Source organism: Orcinus orca, chromosome 7 (genome assembly GCF_937001465.1).
Source record: "Orcinus orca chromosome 7, mOrcOrc1.1, whole genome shotgun sequence".
Classification (NCBI taxonomy): domain Eukaryota; kingdom Metazoa; phylum Chordata; class Mammalia; order Artiodactyla; family Delphinidae; genus Orcinus; species Orcinus orca.
Genome location: NC_064565.1, coordinates 59,943,526 through 59,965,938, shown reverse-complemented (window position 1 = coordinate 59,965,938; position 22,413 = coordinate 59,943,526). Strand labels below are relative to the sequence as shown.

Sequence of the window (22,413 nt, the reverse complement as noted above, 5' to 3'; positions counted from 1 at the left end):
CATGTGCATTTTGTATTTGTAATTGCTGAATGCTACTTCCTACCACTAACTTTTGTAAGCATGTCCACATGTACAAAAATCACAACACACCACAACCCTCAAAATCCAGAACACATCATGATCCAAAATCACCTTTTATTTTAAAAAAGTATTTAAGTTTTAATTTTATATACCTGAATTTAAATAATTTGTCACAAATAACGAGTGGCTCTAGGACAGATTTCTACTTGAATAAGAAGCAATTTGTTTTAATACGATTATTCAAGAGAGAATTTTAAATAATTGTAAATTCCAGTTTAGATTTACCTGCCATGGCGGCATGCTGTGTACACAGAACCTTCTTCACTCCCAACAACGAAGTTGTTGACATCTCCAACAGGGAAGGACATAGATGTCACAGCGACTGCCTTTGACTGTTTATGAACCAATTCCATGCTATCCTACACAGAAAAAATTGAGTAAATTATTTTGTAAACTTATAATTTTTTAAAGAAAATTTTCTAGTCTTAATTAGTTTGTAAACGATTATTTTACTATACTTATATAAATTTAGTTTGATTAAATGAAGCAGGTTTGAAAATGAAGTATATACACCACAAATTACATTTATACATGTTTAGATTTATAAACTATTACTATAATACTATTATAAAACATTTATGAAAAACATAAGCTAGGGTTTACATAGACTTAAAAAAATACCAAAAAAAAAACCAAAAAAAAACCAATATTTGCCTCAAAATTTCAGAGCTTTCCAAGTTTAACCTACCTGTGGATGGGAAAGCATGTCCAGACTCCATGAACAAATTTTTCCATCAGTAGAGATACTAATCAGATTGTGAGCGTTCTGTGTCCCAACAACATTTACACAATATACAGGATGCTAAAAAAAGAGATATTAAAGTTTTCTGGGATTATTTTACCAAAAAAAAATGAAATAATTTTTACTGTATAATCACAGGTATTCTGTTTCATATCCAGTCTCATATCTTGATGGCATTTTTAATGTGAAATTCGATGCTATTTCGTAGATTAGCAAAACATTATCTCAGAAGAGAGATAAGTTTCTAATAAAATAGATTTCCAAAAATACAAAGAAAAAAAAAAGCCTTCAGTTTTGGTTGCTAAATGATGAGAAATTCACACATCAAAGGAAACACATTTTGAGACTACTCTGATGGACACTACTAAGTATTTAATGGTGAAAGAACACAGAAATCTAATGGAAATAACCCCTTTACTTACTGTGTGTGCTGCAGCTGACAGTGGAGTTCTTTGCACTGGAGTTCTTTTATTGCTACGGTTATCCCACAGCACAATCTGGCCTGAATATGTACCACCAACAACCAGATTTGGATGAAATTTTGCAAATGTAGCAGACATAACGGCTGACTGCAAATAGCAAGATTTTTATATTTAAGGTTCAAATGGAAGAAGCATGACAAGTTATAAAAATAAATCTATATCCAAAACATTTTCCCCTTTATTGTAAACTATCAGAGATTATAAAAAACCAGTAAATAAATATACTTTAAAATTTCATTTTGCTTTAGAACATAAGATACAGCTTTAGAATAGTTTTGCTTAAAAGTCAAATGTAATGATTGTTTACAGAAATGTTTAAGAAATTTATCGAAGAAAGCAAAAATTATTTAATTTGATTACATCATTAAATCAGAAGATAACTGGCTCTACTTTAGCTTCTGACAGTAATCTGACAACAGAGTATATGCTAGTTTTGATTCAGTTAAGTGTTTTTGCAGAATTATGATATTATTAAAAGATTATAACTTATGCAACCAGAAAGGTTTGCAAATTCTAACCTCCCACTAAATCCACTTTAAAAATCTGCATCTGTTTCCTACTTCAAACATATGTTTCTACTTAAAACTATCTAGTTCCAACTCCTCAGGCCATGTATAAGTAATTCAGTGGGCCAACCATCTAATTGTATATTCAGCAAATAAGTTCCTGAGAAACTCCCTGTAGAAAAGACATTTTATAGAAGATTCCTTTTATACAATCAATCACAATAACAGAAAATCACAACTGCAAAGGACTTTAGGTGTGATTAAACATAAGAGATGTCAGAAAAGCTAGAAAACGCAGATCATGTTGAACTGAGAAGTCTTCAGTTTTTCGTTAACATCTGTTTGCAAATATGGGGTGGTTTAGTAAATGCCAATCCAATGAAATCATTATGTTGACAAGAAAAGAAGAAAGGCACTTGTCTAAATTCATTAGTGAATTCTTAAACTTGGGAAAGACTGCTAAAAGACCATCTTACCTGGCAGTGAAACACATACTCTGGAGTAGTTTTTTTGTATTTCATATTCCATACAAGGGCCACACCATCAGGCTCATGAGGAGCATCTTCGTTGTTATTATAGGAAGCCACAAGTAACTCTGGATACTGCTCGCAAGAATCAAGTGGGAAAAAAACGCTATGCATAATGAGAACTGTTTTACATTCCTAGTTACTCAACTGTTATTATTAAATTATTCTGAAAATACAAATTCCTAACACTTCACCAAGAAATATATCTCTAGAGTTATGCTTGCTGGAACATTAGTAAAACTTTAAATTAGTTTAGTTATTTTAAATGTTTTAATGTTAAAATATTTTATTAAAATATGTGTTGCAATTCTATCCAAAGGAGATTTGGTGAGCAATTAAAATTAGTAAAACTGGGCTGTGGCATAAATAAACTCTTGATTTTTAAATATAGTGTTTCCAATCCTTTCTTCCTAAGTACATAAGACAACCATAACCTTAGAACCATCATCCATTGTAATTTTCAATAATATACATTGATTTAATTACACAAAGTTTCCACAATTAAAACTACCTGCTTACTGGAATTAAAAAATGAGTCAATAGCAACCAATTATGTTATAATTTACCTGAGATGACCAATCCAAACAACTAACAACCCGATGCTTTGACCAACGTTCGTCAAAAAATTGTCGATTTAATGACAGTTTAGCACCTGCTTGAATCTCTCTACAGAAAAAGACGAAAAAAAAAAAAACCCAACAACTGTGTTATAACTTCCCACTCTTAATCTTAAAGTAATTTAACATTGCTGAACCCATAATTTTAGCAATTAAATATTACCCTTCTTTGTCTTCCAAATCTCTTCCACTGTAGTCAAAGAAGATGTTAATCTGCTCAGAAAGAGCTCTTTCTACAATTCTTGTAGAATGGTCGAAGAAACTTAAAAATTCCTCAGAGTGCAAGATTTGCTGCTTTTCTTCTTCAGTCAGCTCGTGCGGGGGGGCTGTGAGACAAACGTTTTTCTGAAGTCGGATTTATGCCACTCAAATCATGTCACCTCACTATCACAATTTGCGTCAATGAATGTCACTCATTTTTTTCCAAGCAGATTCACCTCTTTGATTTAAAGCATTTTATTCTACTTTAATATATAAATAATAAAAGCAGTCTTAACAGGAATCAACAAAATTTTTTAAATTATTTTTTTTAAGTTGAATTCTTTAAGATACCTTTACTATCACTTTCTTCATCTTTCTTTAAAGTTTTCTCTTCCTCAGGTTCAATAGGTGGTTTAGGAGTCACTACGTCATCTTCTTCCTCTTCATCTGAAAAAAACAGAATAACACAAAAATTATTTTCATGAAAATAACTGCTAACTCTTGAAGTAATTATTTCAGAAAGTATCACAACTCTTTAGATAAAAGCAAAAGAGTACAAATAATATAAGTTTTATCAATACAATTTTAAAAAAAGAATTAAGTGGAACTTCTTGGTTTTTATACATACCTATGTGGTAACTCAGCAATAGTCATATCAAATTCTGTAGCAACATAAACTGAAATAAGATATATAAGCAACTAGGATGAGTCCCTCATGGAAATCTCTAAAAGCTTGCAAGCATTTATCATTCCAGACAGAACAACATGCAACTCCTACATAGTTTTATGTAGCATGCTGACACATTAATGCTGTAAAGTGAAGAAAATCAAATGTCTAAAATAGCCTACAGAGCTGGCTGCTTACTTGTGATCTGAAACCATCAGTGTCTAATGGGTCTTCATATGGCATAAAGACGGCTTACATTAACTCTCAGGTTGCTATTTGAGAGGCAGATTTTAAAGATAATAGCTATGAGACCACATTTTCTATTCTGTCATTTTAAATGCAAGTCTCATTATCTACTGTTACATGATGTGGCAATAAGCACTTAACATAATGTTTTCTTAACTTGAATAAAAATACATATTGAGATAATATACAATGTTTATAAGACTTTTAAAAATTATTAAATCTCCCCTTATACCCCCAAACCAGGAAATAACTTTAAATTACTTATTTTAAAATGTTCTAGAACATACAACTCTGCCTACCTTCTCTTTCACTACATACTGAGATGGATTTTTATTAAGCAAATGCTTATTTTTATTGCCTAAACAGATGTGTCATTTGTCTATGAGGGAATGGCAGCAGGCGTCTGCAGCAAAGCGCATCTCAAGTAATAAGAGCCCATTCAGTAAGGGGACTTTACTTGTTAGTTATAGTCATTTCCCCGACCTATGTTCAAAATTATCTAAAACACGCATACATACGACATACACAAAAGAATAGTCAAGGATGGGAACCAGCTGCCAAGTCATGGTCCCAGCAGCCAGGCCAGCTGACTAGATAGCAACAACCAGATGGCACTGCTGGGATTGTGTCTTTCTGCTACAAGGTGGCAATGGGATGGCATAACATTCTTCCGCTTGACTGCTTCCAATCCTGTCTCTCCCCAATGGCGAGCCTGTGCAATTACCCACACTCCAGGAGGCCTACAGATAAGCCTTTACCCTGCAAACAAAATGCAGCTTGTAGGCCACACCAGCTGCCAAACCACACACATAGTGTTAGGTTTGGAGAGCTATGAAAATCTTTCTAACTCTATAGTATAAGCAATAAAAATGTAACTGTACCTGTAGGAAAGAAAGCTTTAAATGACACTGTATACTGCACACAATGATACAACCTCCAACTTAATCAAAATGATAATGACGTATGCCAATCCTACATTACTTGAAATTGAGCGATTTTTACGTTCTGACAAGTTTACAGAACTAGGATAAATGGCACGAATGATTTCAATATATGCTCATACTTTTGAACCAAATGGTGAAGGTTAAAATTTTTCCTTTCAAGGGCCTCAATCAGCCACAAAGGAAAACAGTAATCACTGTCTTTTCAGCCAGCCCAACCGCATTTGTCAGCCCTTTCTCCGTCAATGCAGCCAGAGCAATCAACCTGCCAAACATTCAGAATGGAAAAACAATCTGAAAATACAGGGTATAATGCACCTGCCAGTGAAAATGGCCATTTCAAGAAAAGCTAGTGATCTCAGTGACCCCGCTGAGGAGGCGGTGGTGCAAAGGGGAAAGAACACGTAAAAGAATTCTTAGTGATCGCCACTCTCTTGCACACTGACACTTCCTTACAAAGCATGCCAATTACAGCTTTTGTGCTACTTAAAAAAATGAAAGCTTTTTTTTGGGCAAAATAATCACATAGAAAAACAGAAAGACAGTACTTTTTAGACGAATTCTCATATACAACGGATTATTAATCTGAAAACAGTGTAACTGGTAACAATTCTTCTATACTGTACTGCTCCAACATTACAATGAAATTATACCATAAAGTCACTCGCCAGTGTAATGTAATAAAATAATTTAATTGTACTTAAGTTGACTTTTAGAATAACAGGGTATTTACTTCAATTAAAAATTAAGTCTGGGGACTTCCCTGATGGTGCAGTGGTTAAGAATCCACCTGCCAAGGCAGGGGACACGGGTTCGAGCCCTGGTCCAGGAAGATCCCACATGCCGTGGAGCAACTAAGCCCATGAACCACAACTACTGAGCCCGTGCGCCTACAGCCCATACTCCGCAGCAAGAGAAGCCACCGCAATGAGAAGCCCATGCACCGCAACGAAAAGTAGCCCCGCTCACCGCAACAAGAGGAAGCCCGCGTGCAGCAACGAAGACCCAACACAGCCAAAAATAAATAAATTTATAAATTATCTATAAAAAAATTAAGTCTGAAAATATGTATTTTCTGCTAATACTGTCAGTTATCTTAATCAATTTTGTCGACTAGTAGGGTTCACTGTATGTAAATCCTAAAATCAAAGATAGGGAATCTGAGTCGCCCTGGACAAGTCATTCTTAAGCACTGTGAATTATAAATTACAGCCTCCTATCCACATCGTATTTCCCTCCCTCAACTTTGTTGCATTATACGGTTTCTAAGTACCATTTCCAATGACAGGTGTCAAATTCCTGTCATAATGCATATGGTCGGTACTTCAGTGCTAAGTGACCTCATAATCTATATATTTAACAGAAAAGATCGTGCTTATAGACACTCTTTTCCTTTTAAAATTTAAAATGTAGATGAAGTATGGTAAACAGTGATCTGTATCTGCCTACTTTATGGCATTTGCCATGCTAACTTGCCCATATAGATTACTTTAGTTGTGTTTGAATGAGTAATAATCTATTTAAATACTTGTTTTCAGGATTCTATTTTAGAATGAATGTACATAGCTCTCTTTTTAGATGAATTAAAAACTGATTAAAAACTATGATAAACCCAAGCTTCATAAAAATGACTAAGCTAAATAAAAATTCCAGGAACATTACAAAAATGATCTGTTCTTTAAAAGTACAAAACAGTATTTTTATTATAAAGCTGATTATCTATATATACCAAATATTTGGCAAAAAATGCCTAACATCAGTAACATCAGATTAGAGACTGTTCCTCTGAAACAAATACACTTCTCTTATTAAAAACTAATACAATTATCTACTAAAAAACCATTAACATATAGTATTATGTTAATAATACTATATTATTAGACCAAAAATATAGTATTACAATTCTAAAGATTTTCTAGGCTAGTCCCTATTACATGATTATCTATATTTAAAACTAAAAAAGACTGCAACAATGCAGGAAGACTGAAAAATGGGACTGCCATGTCACATCAATTTATTGATGAATATTCATTGCAATATGCTAAGTGGTTAACTCCATGCTTTCTCTGACAGGGAATCTAAGGTTATAAACTGAGCAGTAAAGAATGCATAAAAGTAGCAGTTACTTTTAAAATGACAAATCTCTTGTCAATGAATGCTAAGACTAGGTTTAATGAACCATTGAATTTTTACTGAGTTAACATCAAAATTGTGATGTATTTTGGTGAGATGGAAAGAAAAGCAGTTTTGTAAATTAAGCTGCACCTAGAAATAACACCAAAGAATGAAATTCCAGTTGTTGGAATAATCTGTTACAGTGGAGTAGGTTAATCAAAGTTAAATCATCTGTGAAATGGGTGGCTTTTGTTAAGCTGAAGGAAGGAGTCTTCAGAGCAAGTTTTCTCATCTGTATGTCACGCTACATTTAAGAGACATCTAAGAATAAGCCACAACGCATGCTTTGAATTATTTTAAAATATTACAACATATTTAACAGGTAATATGAAAGATCCTAGAAAATCCTCACTAAACACTGATACTCTTTCTATCACTTCTCACAATTAATGCTCAGTATGAGGTCAAAAATAAATATCATCATCGGGGCATTAATGTCATTTAGGAAATACATTTGTTGTCTATAAATTTATTAACTAGTTTCATCATACTGGTGTACTGTATTTTAAGATAGTTTAATATCTTATGAAGAATTTCTAATTTACAGAGTAGTCTGATTTCTCATGATACAAAGGAAGTTGCCACTGAGTTCCAAAACTCAGGAAATGTGTTGCATATAAAAACATAATTTACAAAAATTCAACTAATAACTTCACAAACAAAATGAGAATATTAGAGGGAAATGCTTCAATCATAAGTTGAAAAATACATGTTAGATATGAATGATTTTCCTTTAATATTTTGAAAATAACCCTTTCTTTTCTGGATCAACATCCTTTTGAATCACTTCATTTCGATCCATTTGTCCATAATTTCATCTTCTTATACCTTACTCTTTAAAATCAATATTAAGAAAATCTTATATTAGGACAAAACTTCATGAATGTATCAATGGAATTCATTCCTTTTATTTTTTTAAACACCCAGAATCAGATGCAAGGTCACTTGGATTTCCTTAATAATTTAGATCTTCAACAAGGGAAAATTTTAATTGGGAAATATTTTGAATATAGATCTAATGCTAATTTGGAAGATAAAAAGGGAGTAATACTTTAATCATACATAACATTTACTTTAACACAGAATTTGTCTCTCTACATTGTCTCTTTTTATGTAAAATTCAGATTTTATTTAGGCAGTACTGGCATCATTAACACAGATCCTGTTATCTACGATCTCATAAATATTACATTTTTCTGAGGCCACAATTTCAGATATGCTGATTAAAGTCTTTCAGTCAAGGTTACGAATAAATGCTTCAATTTTCAATTATTTTTATATTCTCACAGATTCTCTGAGGGTTAAAACTAATTTATTACATGTGTTATTTATTCCAGGATTTTTTTTAAAAATCCATTTTAGACAAGGGTACTATTAAACCAGAAGGCCCACAGATTTAGTCTACTTGGGAAGTGTGGATTCCAGATGTTAAGATCATGCAATAAAAAAATTAAGAGCTATTTTACATATAACATTTTTCTACACATTATAAATGCTGATCAACACGTACCTGAGGAAGAATATCTGACTACTAAATCAACACCAAAAATAATTACAAAACTCCACAAAGATAAGAAAGTGGAATGATATGTGAAACATAGCACTTCACTGGAAATCAAAAACCAGGTTCTGGCTGTAGTCTGATATTCTCTTATATTGTGACCACAGGGTCATCAATGAACTTCCTGGGGTCTCAGTTTCCTCAGGTGTAAACAAGCTGATTAAACTTTGGAATTTCTTCCTCTTTAAAAATCTGTGTCTAAAAATTACAACAACAAAAAAATCCATACTGACAAGGTGAATAAGAAAAAAATAACGCCATTTTCAAAAGAGTTAAAAACTTTTAAAAGGGAAGAAAGTAACTTTTCCAGGAGTGTATCTGTGGGCACCACACTCCTGCCATGAGAAGTTCTTTTACCTGCCGAGAACAAAATTGACTGAGGTCACATGTTCCTTGTCAATTTCATTCACAGTAGGTGCTTTAAGACAGCAAAGTACCTCAGTTCAGAAATGGTACTACCAACTTACAGAGTAAACTTGAAAGAAGATGGCTAGAATAGGGAAAAAGGAAAAAAAGAAGAATAAAAATTGCTTTTTAAAAGAATAGATTCAGCCATTTTTAAAAAATGAAAAAAAAGAGTTAAGCCTAAAACCAATTTTTATCTTCAATTTGGTAACTCACGTTACTTCTGCACTAATTATACTGCCTACCCAAGTTCAATTTACTGTCTGTTACACTCAAACTGTGATTTCAGCAATTTTGTCTCATGGTGAGTTTTGGAATTTGTTACATAATTCTTAAACGTGAGCCAACCAGGCTAAGTTTGAGAGGCACTGTATTAAACCAATGGATAAGCAGAAGTACAGTTATGCACAAAGTGTTTTCATTATAAAACCTTAAGTTCAGGTTTTTTTTTCTTTCCCTCTTTCTAGAACCTCTACAAATTAGGAAAAGAAACAATGTAAGAGCCCTGGACATGAAAATAATTGTAATTATATAGAGAGGAAATGATTCATTTTTATAAATAGTTCCAAAGGCTAAGGATGGCTCCATGGTATTGGGGTACATTTCGCATTCTCCTTCACATACATACCTCAATCTGAAACTAAAAAAAACAAAGAAATAATCGAGTATATAGCATATACTCAATAAACTTGCAGAATCCATGAATTCTTGTTGCAAATGAATAAACGTGGACCTTTATAAAACTAACATCTAAGTCTAGTTCACACAGGAAAATTTTAAAGATAGTGGTGCTAATACAGACATACCCATTAGAAACTGGGCTCAGTTCACCCATCTTGCCACTTTCACCTTCTATCAGTGAGGATAAGAAAAATTCTATTTAACACCATAAAAGATCAAAGCTGTTTATTAATTACTCTTAGCCAATCACTATAAAATATTATCCTGATGCAAATTTATCGATAAATAAGTTAACTAAGCCATGCTATCTTTTAATGAAGTAATTTTCAAACTACAGGTCTAAGCCAATAAATTTAGTGTATTATGGTCAACACTGAAAAAAATGAAATATAGCAAAAGCAGAAAAGGTGTTATTTCATAAAACTTTTGTATCAGTTACAAGTTTCCCCCACTATTCGAAAGTAGAGCAATCCTATGAAACCTTTCTTTCTTAAGCTGAAGTGGTGTAAATTGAAGAAGTAATTACTTTAGACACATCCTGTTAACGGATGCACAAAATACAGCACAGATGCTCAGAGACACAGTTCAAAGCTATGGCAGCTTTCTGCCGAGATGCTGTGTGTAGTTCCCAGGGAAGGAGCTCTCTGCTCTAGTGGACACCACCTCCCAATGTGGTGTAAAGTGAACTTGTGAAATTCAAGGGACAGCTGTACACATCTGTATCTATGTTTGTACTAGATTGTAATATAAATTGAATTTCTTACCATAGGTGACTATCATAAAAGCATGAAAGTGCTGCTTCAGTGGCAGCATGAGAGAAAGCACACCTTGGAATCAGTCAGACTTGGTTTAGAATCTTAGCTACTAGCTATGTGACCCTTGATAAACTATCTCTTTCAGCTTCAGCTTCTTCATATGTAAACAGAACCGATATTTAACTCTTTAACTCTCAAGGTTTTGGTAAGAGGACTAGAGGTAATGTAAAGTGCCTTACACTATACCTGATATGTAGTAGACACACTTTGCTGTTAAAATTTTCAGTCATCAATTTGAACATGAGGTTTGAAGAACCGTTAAAACAAGTAGCTAAGATAATATATTTGAAACATGCTAAAAGGTCCAATTTTGTTCATAGCATTCAGAGGGATACATAAAACATAAAATAACAGCACACGTTTATATCTATATACTATGTCATCATGGAATTCAAGAAGGCTATAAAGGAGAATGTATGTTTCATATATGGATCTAAGAGCAAATAATGATTAGAACATGATATGTTCATGTTAAAACCAAGAACTGAGACTAAGTGCCTTTTCACCCAATTTCATCAATAATTATGTTGTAGCATTAACACTTGAAAATAACCTATTTTCCCAGCAGTTACTTCCAGAGTAAAGTCATGAAAAAAAAAAAAAAAATCCCAAGTAAGTAAATCATTCTCCTGAGTAGGTAAAAGCAATTAATTCCTTCACCAAATATTTACTGAGTTTGTACTCACTACATGCCATACACTATTCAAACCAGGCATTACAGCAATGAAGAAGAAACAATCCCTATACTCATGCAAAATTTGGCAAAGAAGCTGAAGTTCGATAACACTAAAAGCCTTGCCCTAAATAATTTCAAAGTGAAAAAAATAGTTTATCTTGGGCTTCCCTGGTGGCGCAGTGGTTGAGAGTCCGCCTGCTGATGCAGGGGACATGGGTTCGTGCCCCGGTCTGGGAAGATCCCACATGCTGCGGAGCGGCTGGGCCCGTGAGCCATGGCCACTGAGCCTGCGCATCTGGAGCCTGTGCTCCACAACTGGAGAGGCCACAACAGTGAGAGGCCCGCGGACCGCAAAAAAAAAAAAAAAAAAATAGTTTATCTTGAACTTCCGGGTCATCAGCTTACTTTACAAATCACAATCTTTTAAATTTTCCAATTACTTGAAAAATAAAAATGGGAAAAAAAATTTTTTTGAAAACTGCCAGGCATATACTATGTAGCTATACATTCAAATTAGTTCAAAGACATTGTCACACATTCACACTTTAAAATTTATATGCATGTCAAAAATAAGCAATTAAAAATGCAAATTTCAAGTAGGATATAAAACCATATGTGTGTATATACGTATGTTTGTGTGTGTTTATGTATACATATATAATTTTTGAAAAAATATATCATGGAAAACAGACTAGAAACTGGCTACTACATAGTGGTATAACAGACACTTCCTACCCTTTCTGTCTTCTCTAAATTCTCTATGATACACTACTACAATTATTAAAAAAAAAAGAAAAAAATTTTTTAAATGGAAGTCTTCACTTAAACTAATTATAGGTATATTATAATAGGTATTACCCAAAATAGCTTCAGAATGCTTTACATTTCAAACAATCCAAAAAGCATCTCAAAGTAAAGCTAAATCTCCAAATTATTATTAGAAGGAAAAAAAGCCTAATTTATTTTTTAAATGAGTCACTATACCCTCATTTTGGCTATTTTACTCACTTTCTGAGTTAACATATCTAACAATGTAGCTCCCAAAAGACAGAAACTATAACACTTGAATATACTAGTTAATAAAATAATATTTTCTGGAAATTATAGAATCCTACAGTATTAGTTTTTTCCATACTGGTAGCTCAACACTTTATCTTTCCTGTCTTCTTTTTTTTTTTTTTTTGTGGTACGCGGGCCTCTCACTGTTGTGGCCTCTCCCATTGCAGAGCACAGGCTCCGGACTCGCAGGCTCAGCAGCCATGGCTCACGGGCCCAGCCGCTCTGCGGCATGTGGGATCTTCCCGGACTGGGGCACGAACCCGTGCCCCCTGCATCGGCAGGCGGACTCTCAACCACTGCGCCACCAGGGAAGCCCCATGTCTTCTTTTTTTTAAGTGGCTTATGTCTCAAAACCATCAGGGTTTTTTTTTTTTCTGGTAAAAGGAGGAGTTTGCACCTGTGAAAGCTATCTTACCAAACCACAGAGCAGCAGGAATGGAAAAAATGTATCCATAGAGATGAACATTCACATGGTCAAAACAAAAAAACTCTTGGATAAAAATGTTATCCTGGGGCTGTTTCACAGAGATTAAAAACTGCTGTATAATCAACACAGTAGAGCCCTTAGATCATAAAAGAGGAAGTTTATGAATTAGGTCTAGATTTGTTCATTAATATGGATTAACAATGACAGTATATCAGAATACAGTATACTCCACAGAAAATATTGAATAATTTACATGATTTCATTTGCTATGGGATATATTGATACTCTCATTTTGGGATTAATTATGTTCATGACACAGAAATAGAACATGCTTAAGTTTTGCTGCTTCTAAAGCAGCACACAGCAGCGACAATATGAAAATGGAAATATTTACATTTACGTCAACAAAATTAAAAACATACATACAGCTTATATTTCTGTTAACTCTTAAAAGAAAAAGTTTTAAAACTCTAAAGAACAAATACATAAATACAGAAATCCAAAGCATTACTTTTATAATATTCCCCTAAGGAAATATGCCAAAAAATAAAAAAGGAAGAACAAACAAAAAAAAATGGAAAGAATCCACTTGTTTAATATGGCGGCTTAATGACAATCATATTAAGGACAGATATTCACCTTCTTTGGGTTGAGCCATAACTGGAGTCTGAGTTTCCTTCGTATATGTGACGATTTCACGAGGAGGAAAGTCAACTTGTGTAATTTTAGCCATTCCGAGTTTAATAGGTCCTCGTCTAAATAAAGTGAACACAAATGTTTTTAAATATTACAAATGATACATTTTAACTACATCAAATAATATTATTTTATAAAAGTAATAATTAAACACTATATATCCAAAAGTGTAATTTAAATCCCTGTTTTATTCAAGAAATTTTAAATGAACAATTGGCTTTATTTTAACAAAAGAATTAGAAGGTAGCAAAAACAAAAGATATTTCCGAATCATTCAAGGTGTTTATTTTTCACTTTAAAAAGGCAAATAATTTAGTTTCTTAGAACAAATGTGTGGGTAATAACAGAGTAAGAGGAGAGGAATTTCAGAGCAGACTGCTGAATAAGGTTGGTTATGAGAACTGTTTTTAGCAGGGATATGATTCTGGACATTTTTTCAAGAGTCAAATATGTGGATCTCACTCAGACCACATTTAGTTCCCTTCACCATCAGAAGACTTCAGCTTTAAGAGTTAGAAAGAAGTTTCTGTTGAAAACCATTTTTTCTACTTATATTCTGCAGAAATTGAGAATCATACAGTCAATTTAGATTTTAAAATAAAATATTTAAACTTTAAATCTCTAATCTCTGCACGGTCAACATGGTCCTTGATTCACATACGGACAAACTATTGTGCAAACATGTTAGACCTAAACTAAAGCCACATATCTTCTGAATATCATGAAATTACTAAAGCCACTTCTGTTTTAAATAGGGGGGAATACATTCTTTTCTGACAAACAGAAGAAGAGACTTGTGGCTATTATAGTAGATGTCTAAATTCTAAACCAAATATAGCATGCTTCCAAACTCCCAAAGTTCTCAATGATGAATCTGTCTTAAAAGAATATCTAGTAAAAACAGTGGTGGAACTTCCAGAATATAAAGGAGGATATCTGAAATATATATATACACACACATATATATATATATCATTGGTAATATAACATTGGTAATATAAACTAAACTTTTTTCTTATATAAACATCCTTTTCAAAATCCTGTACAAAAAAGTTTAATAAAATTAGTACATTTAAAGAATTAATTTTCTCTAAGGTCCCAAATGTGGGCCATAAGAAAATTTTAATGTGTTTTCTACCTTGGGAATATCTAGCCTTAAAGAAAAAAAAAAAAAAGCATAATCAAAGAATTAAATGGGAAATTTTAAGTACATTTGAAGTAATCTAGTATTCTAAGAACAAAATCTGAAATAAGAAACTTTATATTGATATTTAAGATGTAAACCATATGAAAAGTAAGTCACTCACATATCTGATAAAAAACAGTCAAGCCAACATTAGGAACAAGTTACTAACTTGAGTACATATAGGGTTTAATAGGTAAAAATCACAATACTAGAACAAACAAACAAAATATTCTAAGATTTAGGGATAGATTTAGGGAGGTAATACCTCAGTTATCCAAAGCCACTTTTACTGAGAACAAGCAAGCAACTGGGGGGTGGGGAAGCCTCAGGGCAGCCGAGAGAGGCCTACCAGCTAATGTACAAGAAGCTCATATACTTTTCTTATATGGCCTAATTCAAGGCTTATTAACTCTTAACTTTAGACATAATTCCTAAAGGTGTTGGTCATATGTTTTAGAAGCTGCAAAATATCAAGGGAAAAGAGCTATCTGAGTCAGGCACAATGGCAGTAGCAAACATTTATAGTTTGCATTGGAGACTAGAATAAATAAACGAATGAATAAATGAATTAATGAGTAAATCAATAGCAATCTGGAGCCACGGTGTAGAAACCAACAGCTCTGTTCCTCTCAAAACCTTAGAAATCATCAGGGAATTTTAATATAGAAAAATAAATTAATATTCATGTTGAGTAACCTAGAAAAGGTTCAATTACATATAGCATATTTATTAGAAAAAGTATGGGAAGTTTGTAATACATTGTAGAAAAACTTACATAAAAAATATAGAAATAATAAAAGTAATTTGGACATTTAAATGGGTAGACTTAGGGTACCTCTAAAATCAGATACATAAAATATGTCTTTCACAAATGATAGAGGATAAATGAGGTGTCACAATAAAATATCGCTCTTCAAACTATTACCTGAATATTAGAAATTTAAGCAAAATAAAATTAGGACAATTTCACAAAGAATTAAATTAATTATAAAAGAGGGAAGGTAATAAATCTATTCAATACCCCAAATCGGAATCTGAGTGAAGCTGAAGAACTGATGGATCTGTATCCCAATGCAGCGTCCTAAACGGTTGTAGGACAACCATGAAGCATTAGCAAAAAAGGCCATAAGTTAGTCAAGCAAATACATTCTACGAATAGCTAAAGTACGGTTCACAGTTAAAACCCACATGTTCTGGTTAGTACAAAAAAACACCAGGTATCACTCAATGCTCTAGTGCATGCAATAAGCATAATATGGTTAAAGATGCAAACATACAACCTAGAATAGTTAAAAGACAGTATTTTCAGATTTTGGGAAACTAATATTGCATAGTAATGGCTAAGAACAGCCAAAACATCCAACATCCCAAATAACACATTATTTTTGGATGATAACAAGCTAAGCTATAAAAAAAAAGTTGAAATTTTAAGTTTCCTAATGAAAAAAACATTAGTAAAAACATCTTAGTTAACATATTATAATCTTGCCCAAAGCATTAAATGTGTGCAGGAAATTGTCATATTGGTAAAGGAAATGAGTCAACACATAAGCCTTTCGGTAAGAAAACCAAAGACTATTCCACTGGGATACAAAATAGCTAAAGTTTCCAAAATGTGACCCTTATGTAATTTATGGGTTAAGCACTGCCTTGGGCTTACATGTCATCTGCTTTAGAAAGCAGCTAAAGACTTCTGTCTCTAGGAAAAAGTAGATTGTTTTTCCCCCAGGAAAAATATTTTATGTTCAAAGGATTTACCTAAACTAACTAAACTTATGGAGAATATCAATCCTAAATAAATATTCGGTTGTATTTTAGCCTTGCCTATTGGGTAAACAACTTACGTGGGATCTTTTCCAAAAGATTTAAGGAAAATTTAGTTATTACTAGAATAAAAGCTGCTTTATGACATTGGCACTCTTGAAAGGTTAGCGATAATAAGATAATTATGTACAGTACTGTAAGATGCTCATAGTCCCTATTGAAAAGTTAAGCACAGTACATTCGGTGCTATCATCTTTGTCAAATATATTTGTTTTTCACATATATAACAAATGACAATATACAACTAAAACTGCTATAATATTTAAATACAAGAAATGATTTCTATACTTGCCTCTATAATTTATCAGTAAAAGCAATCAGATGAACTGAACTAAAGAAATACTTCATTTTAAAAATATAAAGAAAGATCTTGGGATTTAAATGGTATTGTGTGTACACAAAGAAGGAAGAGGCCACAGTGAAGATTTACTTTATACTAAGCATTAAACAGAAACAAACTTAGGGTTTGTTAAACCAGACGGGGTTTTATGAGATGCTCTTCAAGGAATGTTCTGTACATAGCCTTTACATTCTCTAAGAGCTCTAGCTGTTACCAATGACATACAGCTCCTTGTTGAGGATGTCATTTTAGTCTAAAATCAAGTAAAACTCTACCTCAAAATAGAACCAGTACTGAAAACACATGGCACAACATATGGGATTATATTTATTAAAGGCATCTGCAGACATATAAAGTAAAATTTCAATATAATCCTGAGACATATAATCAAAAGCCTAAGAGATAAACAGATCAAGAATGGAGAAAAGGAACAAGAGGCATGGATTACTCATTTGAATAACTGTCACCTAAATTTTAGCGATAACAGAAGTGACTGAGAAAGTGAACTAAATAAAATCTTAATGAAATGCAACTTCCCAATCTGCAAAGTTAGAGAAATATCATTTTTATGGCCTCATATATTTATTCATAAATTACCACCAGGCCCAACAGAAATTTTTGGCATTTAGAAAGAGTGATTCAGATGTTTTGATATCATACTTGGTAATGTCTAACATGTTTTTTCCTACTCCCTAAGTGTAGTAATCTTAGACTGTCTTGGCCAGCTAATGTAAGTGTATAGGTTCATACACCTCACACATCTTCATGCATTTTCCTGTTTATTCTTTATCATCATGCCTGCTCAATGGAAGTTCATTCTGTTCGTTCTCAGACTCCAGCATTCTTTTTAAAAGCCACATATTTTAAAATGCTATTGTTTCACTGCCAATAGCACCAATTAATCAACAATATTAATTATCTATTATGGAATCTGGAGATGATTTAATGGAATTCATAGTTTTCTACTGTGTGTGTATACATATATATTAAGAAGTGAACATAATCAGTCCTCTTGAAAATTAACAATTAAAAATGAGTCTGTGCTCTCTAAAAAGATATCAAGTCACCTCATTTAAAAAGAGAATTTATTTCCTCTCCTGTTAAACTTAAAAGAAACTTATTTTCTACTCATTCGCTAATAAAAACAAATACCCCTAAAGATATTTAAATACCTGTTTTCTTGCTTTACATCTTATCATTACAAATCTACACTATAAACACAAGTTAGCACACTATTCTTAGGATTTTTCAATACAGTGAATAGCATTGAAATTAATGATGTAAATTAATGAACACTAGAATGCAAGTTTCCCGAAGGCAAGGACCAGGAACATTATTTTCTGTGGTAACCTATAGCATTTAACATTAAATTGGCAATTCAATTAATACGTATTCTAACACAATAAATATTTTTCTTAACAGTTATTTACTTCCTATACCAATTTACAATATTCCAATGGGTCTCTCTAATAATCTCTAGGTTTTCCAATGAAACTCAGGAGGACATATTTTAATTCTTACAGATGTTACATAGTATTTTTTAAAGCAAACTTGCTGACGTTGCATTAAAATAATCTTTCTACTCCTATTCAAAATCAAGAACAATGAATTCAGAATTAACACAGTAGAGTATCTGCATTAAAGTAATATATAATATCAAATAAAGAAATTTTTAAAATACTTTTTTTTTACCTTGGGAAATGTTTTTATTATGGTAATGTATAAGGGAAAATAAAACCCTTCTCTTGAAAATGCCATCTGTTTACTAGCAAAGGAATACTAACATATTTGCATAAGAATACAGAAGAACGAAAGTATGAAACAAATTTAGCCTTTGAAAATGAACTTAGACTAAATAAATTTAGTCTTTAATCTGTAATACATACTATTTTATGAGGTAATATTATTCTTAGAAAGTTTTGACTTCTCTTAAATGACAGAGTTATGTCATTTACCTCCAACAACAGTATTGCTTAGATTTGCAATTTCAGTTCTATAAACAGAAGAGGTTTGGAAAGCACATCTCAAATTCAGACTGGTGAGTCTTTTGTGCCTTCTAATTATTAATGACAACCTGATTATTCAGAAACTGACTAAAGTACTGAGTTTATGGATTAGCTAGCCCCTTTGCTTCTTTTTTTCTTGCCTTGTCTTTTAGATGCTCATTACTTGTTTGTAACTTCAATCAGAGGTGCTTGGGCACAATGAAGACAAAACTTCCTAGTTTATTTCTCATTAAAAGGTGTCTTGAAGTTTTCCTGAGGAGGACATTTAACTTCCTAGACCAAAATAAGGATTCTGAATAAAGATTCTAAACTAACTATGTTTAGTCTCATTTCAGCTGCCATAAGAAGTCAAAATGTAAGATGCTGTTAAACAAAGACTTGGTATTATTGTGTGTGTGACAAAGAGAAGTAATAATACTTTTCTCAGTATGATCTTTGGAAAGAAGCTGAAATCTTACTGAACTTTTGAAAATCAAGTCCCAACATGTGTGCAGCATCCTAAAACAAACATGAAATATTGTTTTATAAGGAAGGCCCAAGTTCAGGAACACTTGGCAGTAAACTTTTTTTTTAAGTGAAGTATAACTGACATACAACATTATATTAGTTTCAGGTACATAACATAATGATTTAATATTTTTATATATGGTGAAATGATCACCACAATAAGTCTGGTTAACATCTGTCATACATAGTTACAAAATTTTTTTCTTGTGATTTTTTCTTTCTTTTAAGACCTGCTCTCTCAGCAACTTTCAAATATACAATACAGTATTGTTAACTACAGTCTCCATGTTGTACATTATATCCCCATGACTTATTTACTTTATAACTGGAAGTTTGTACCTTTTGACCCCCTTCACCCATTTCACCCACCCCTCACCCCCTCCCTCCCTCCACCTCTGGCAACCATCAAAAATTTTAGAAATGAAAATAAAAATGAACCCATCTGTTCTCTGTATCTATGAGCTTATTTTGTTTTGTTTTTTAGATTTCACAAATAAGTGAGATCATACAGTATCTGTCTTTCCCTTTCTGATTTACTTCACTTAGCATAATGCCCTCAAGCCAGTAAACACTCTTTTTAAAAATTCTTTAAATTTGTTATTGAAGCCAGTAAACACTCAATGTTTCCTTAGCAGTTATTCCTTATTCTTGATATTTTATGCATTATTATTTTCTACCTTAATTAGAAATAGTGACTTAATAGAACAGAATTAGGCTGTTTAACTGAATTGTTTAGGTTTTCAATTACTGAATGGAAATTAAGCATAATACAGTAGAGAGGTTTTACACTATTTGTACCCAAAACATTCACATAATAACCAATACAAAATTTGCTTAAACAGAAAAATAATTTTAATGAACACTTCTATTTTTAATATAAAATAATCATCATAAAATCAGTTAACTAGTCAGTACTCAGTTAATCAAGTGTGACAGTAAAATATTGTTTAAAAAAATTTCCCCCCAATTTACAACAAACAATTTCTGTGCCATTTAGATTTCAAAATGTTAGGACTAACTCAACATAACTATTCAGAGTCCCTGTACAGCACTGACAGTATCTGGGCACTAAATGCATTCTATCATTAAAATACTGAAAGAAAATTACTGTACCTAGATCCCACTGCGCCATCTCCAGAGTCTTGGCTTCCAGCTTCGCTTGGAGTGCTCACAGATTTGGAGGATGGAGACATAGGAGGAGGGACTAAATAGTGAAATAGACAGGTATCCGCTGTTACTACACGGAGAGGTTGCTCAGCTTATGACGTTTCAAAAGTAATTTAACATGAAGTAATTAACAAAAAAGAAAAAATAATGGCAAACCAAAAAACAAAAGTACATGAATGAAAATGAACAGTAGAAAGAAGAGGAGAAAGACAAAGTTAACAATGCATGCTGACGATTCATGCAATTTCTCTGGCAAAATGCATTTGGGCTTTATATTAAAAAAAAAAGCAAGATTATGGAAGGATGCATCTTCATCTCGGCCAACACCAAATGTGGGTACTAATTTTCAAAGGAGATCATTCCTTCTCCCTTTTCTAATTCTTTGCTTTTAAGATCACCAGCTCATTTCTAACTAGTGTCAAATCAAAACTCTGAATTTTGCTTCAGAAGTCGTTTACTGTCTGGTTTTCTGAGATTTATTTTAAAATGTTCATTTTTGTCAATTTTTTCTTTCAAAAAGAAATTGATGTCTTAAATGATATTTTCCCCTCACCAAAAATAAAAAGGGCCAATTTAGAGAAATGACTATCACTAAAGGAATGGCTCCTTTAAAAGTCCATTAGTTTCCAGCAATTTGGGAGAAAAATGCAAACAGGCCATAAAACAGCATGCCTTCTAGACATGATGCATAACATAAAGTGATGCATGCAACTTAAACAAGGCAAGACTTAATGGTAACTTCCTTACCCCAGTATTCAGAAAAAACTGAAGTGTACAGACAAAGATACAGACACCCAAAATATTCTTAATCCCTTCTTATAGAAAAATACACATTTTTCATAGTATATAAAACAAACAGCAAATGCTTTCCCCTAACCTGTCACTTTTAACATTATATACCAGCAGCTGAACGTGCGTATTTCATGCTATTACATTTGTAAAACTTTTTGAAGATCATCACTGCCATCTTCTGGTTAAATTTTACCATAAATGACCCCAATCCCAAGTATCTTTTAAAAATAATTTTTCAATGTACAATATTAAGTGACCAATATATTTTATGTCGTGCTGCAAGCCCTTCTTTTAATAGTTTACTGAAAAGAAAGTAAGTTCCTAGTTATATAGAAACCATTCTAAAGAAATATGTATTTAATTAAAAGTCTGTGTTTTTGGAATAGTCACATTCACTGAACCCTTAAAATTATGTTTAAATGTTTATATATGCTTCAGTAAAAAGTGGGTTTGCTCATCTAACAAAATGCACAAGTATAGTATAATGAATTACATCTTAAACATAGGTACAAAACTGATCGTCCTTATTTTTCAATGCCAAATTCTATTGGAAACCAATAAAAAGATTAGAAGAAAAAAAATCATAGCTAGAATGTTTGTTTCCTGAGATACAGTGGTTAATTCTTGCTCAAATTTCAAAAGACCATAAAAACATAATAAAAGGTTTCTAATTTTGTGATTAAATCTCTCAGAAACAATGCTAAAACCAGATTGCCTTCATATAATTCACATTATGATACCACTGTGCTAGGGGCTGCATGTATAACTCATAGCTAAACAAGACTTGTATCTGAAGTAAAAGAATATTAATGTCCCCTAATTTCTCTTAGGTTACATTTTTCCTCATCTTTTTGTCCACCACTCACTGTGAGGCTTCCCCTAGGCGTCTAAGTTCCAACTGATACAGGACAGTGGTCTGTCTACTACATTGTAAGCACAAATATGTTTATTAAATTATTTAGTATAAATTACTAAATATTTAGTAGTATAAATTTACTACTAAATATTTAGTAGTATAAATTTAATAAATTTATACTACTACAATGTTTTCATATTAAAGATTTCCAAAGAAGAAATTTTGAATTC

At 32.5% G+C, this 22,413-nt stretch overlaps 1 protein-coding gene across 8 annotated transcripts in view; it reads right to left on the bottom strand.

The window, feature by feature from the left end:
• Positions 1-22,413, bottom strand: part of DYNC1I2 (dynein cytoplasmic 1 intermediate chain 2) — a 50,544-nt gene that overhangs the window by 14,889 nt on the left and 13,242 nt on the right. For 5 of the 8 annotated variants that reach the window (XM_033423572.2, XM_033423573.2, XM_033423570.2 and 2 more), the window contains 10 exons: positions 20,482-20,572; positions 15,713-15,772; positions 13,449-13,564; positions 3,508-3,603; positions 3,119-3,281; positions 2,905-3,004; positions 2,288-2,413; positions 1,246-1,392; positions 770-883; positions 307-440 (listed from right to left, as the gene is read on the bottom strand). In XM_033423572.2, coding sequence (XP_033279463.1) covers positions 307-440; positions 770-883; positions 1,246-1,392; positions 2,288-2,413; positions 2,905-3,004; positions 3,119-3,281; positions 3,508-3,603; positions 13,449-13,564; positions 15,713-15,772; positions 20,482-20,572 — 1,147 coding nt within the window. The remainder of the gene's footprint in view (positions 1-306; positions 441-769; positions 884-1,245; positions 1,393-2,287; positions 2,414-2,904; positions 3,005-3,118; positions 3,282-3,507; positions 3,604-13,448; positions 13,565-15,712; positions 15,773-20,481; positions 20,573-22,413) is intronic. The other 3 variants (XM_012532134.3, XM_004267299.3, XM_033423575.2) reach the window with 1 other exon arrangement.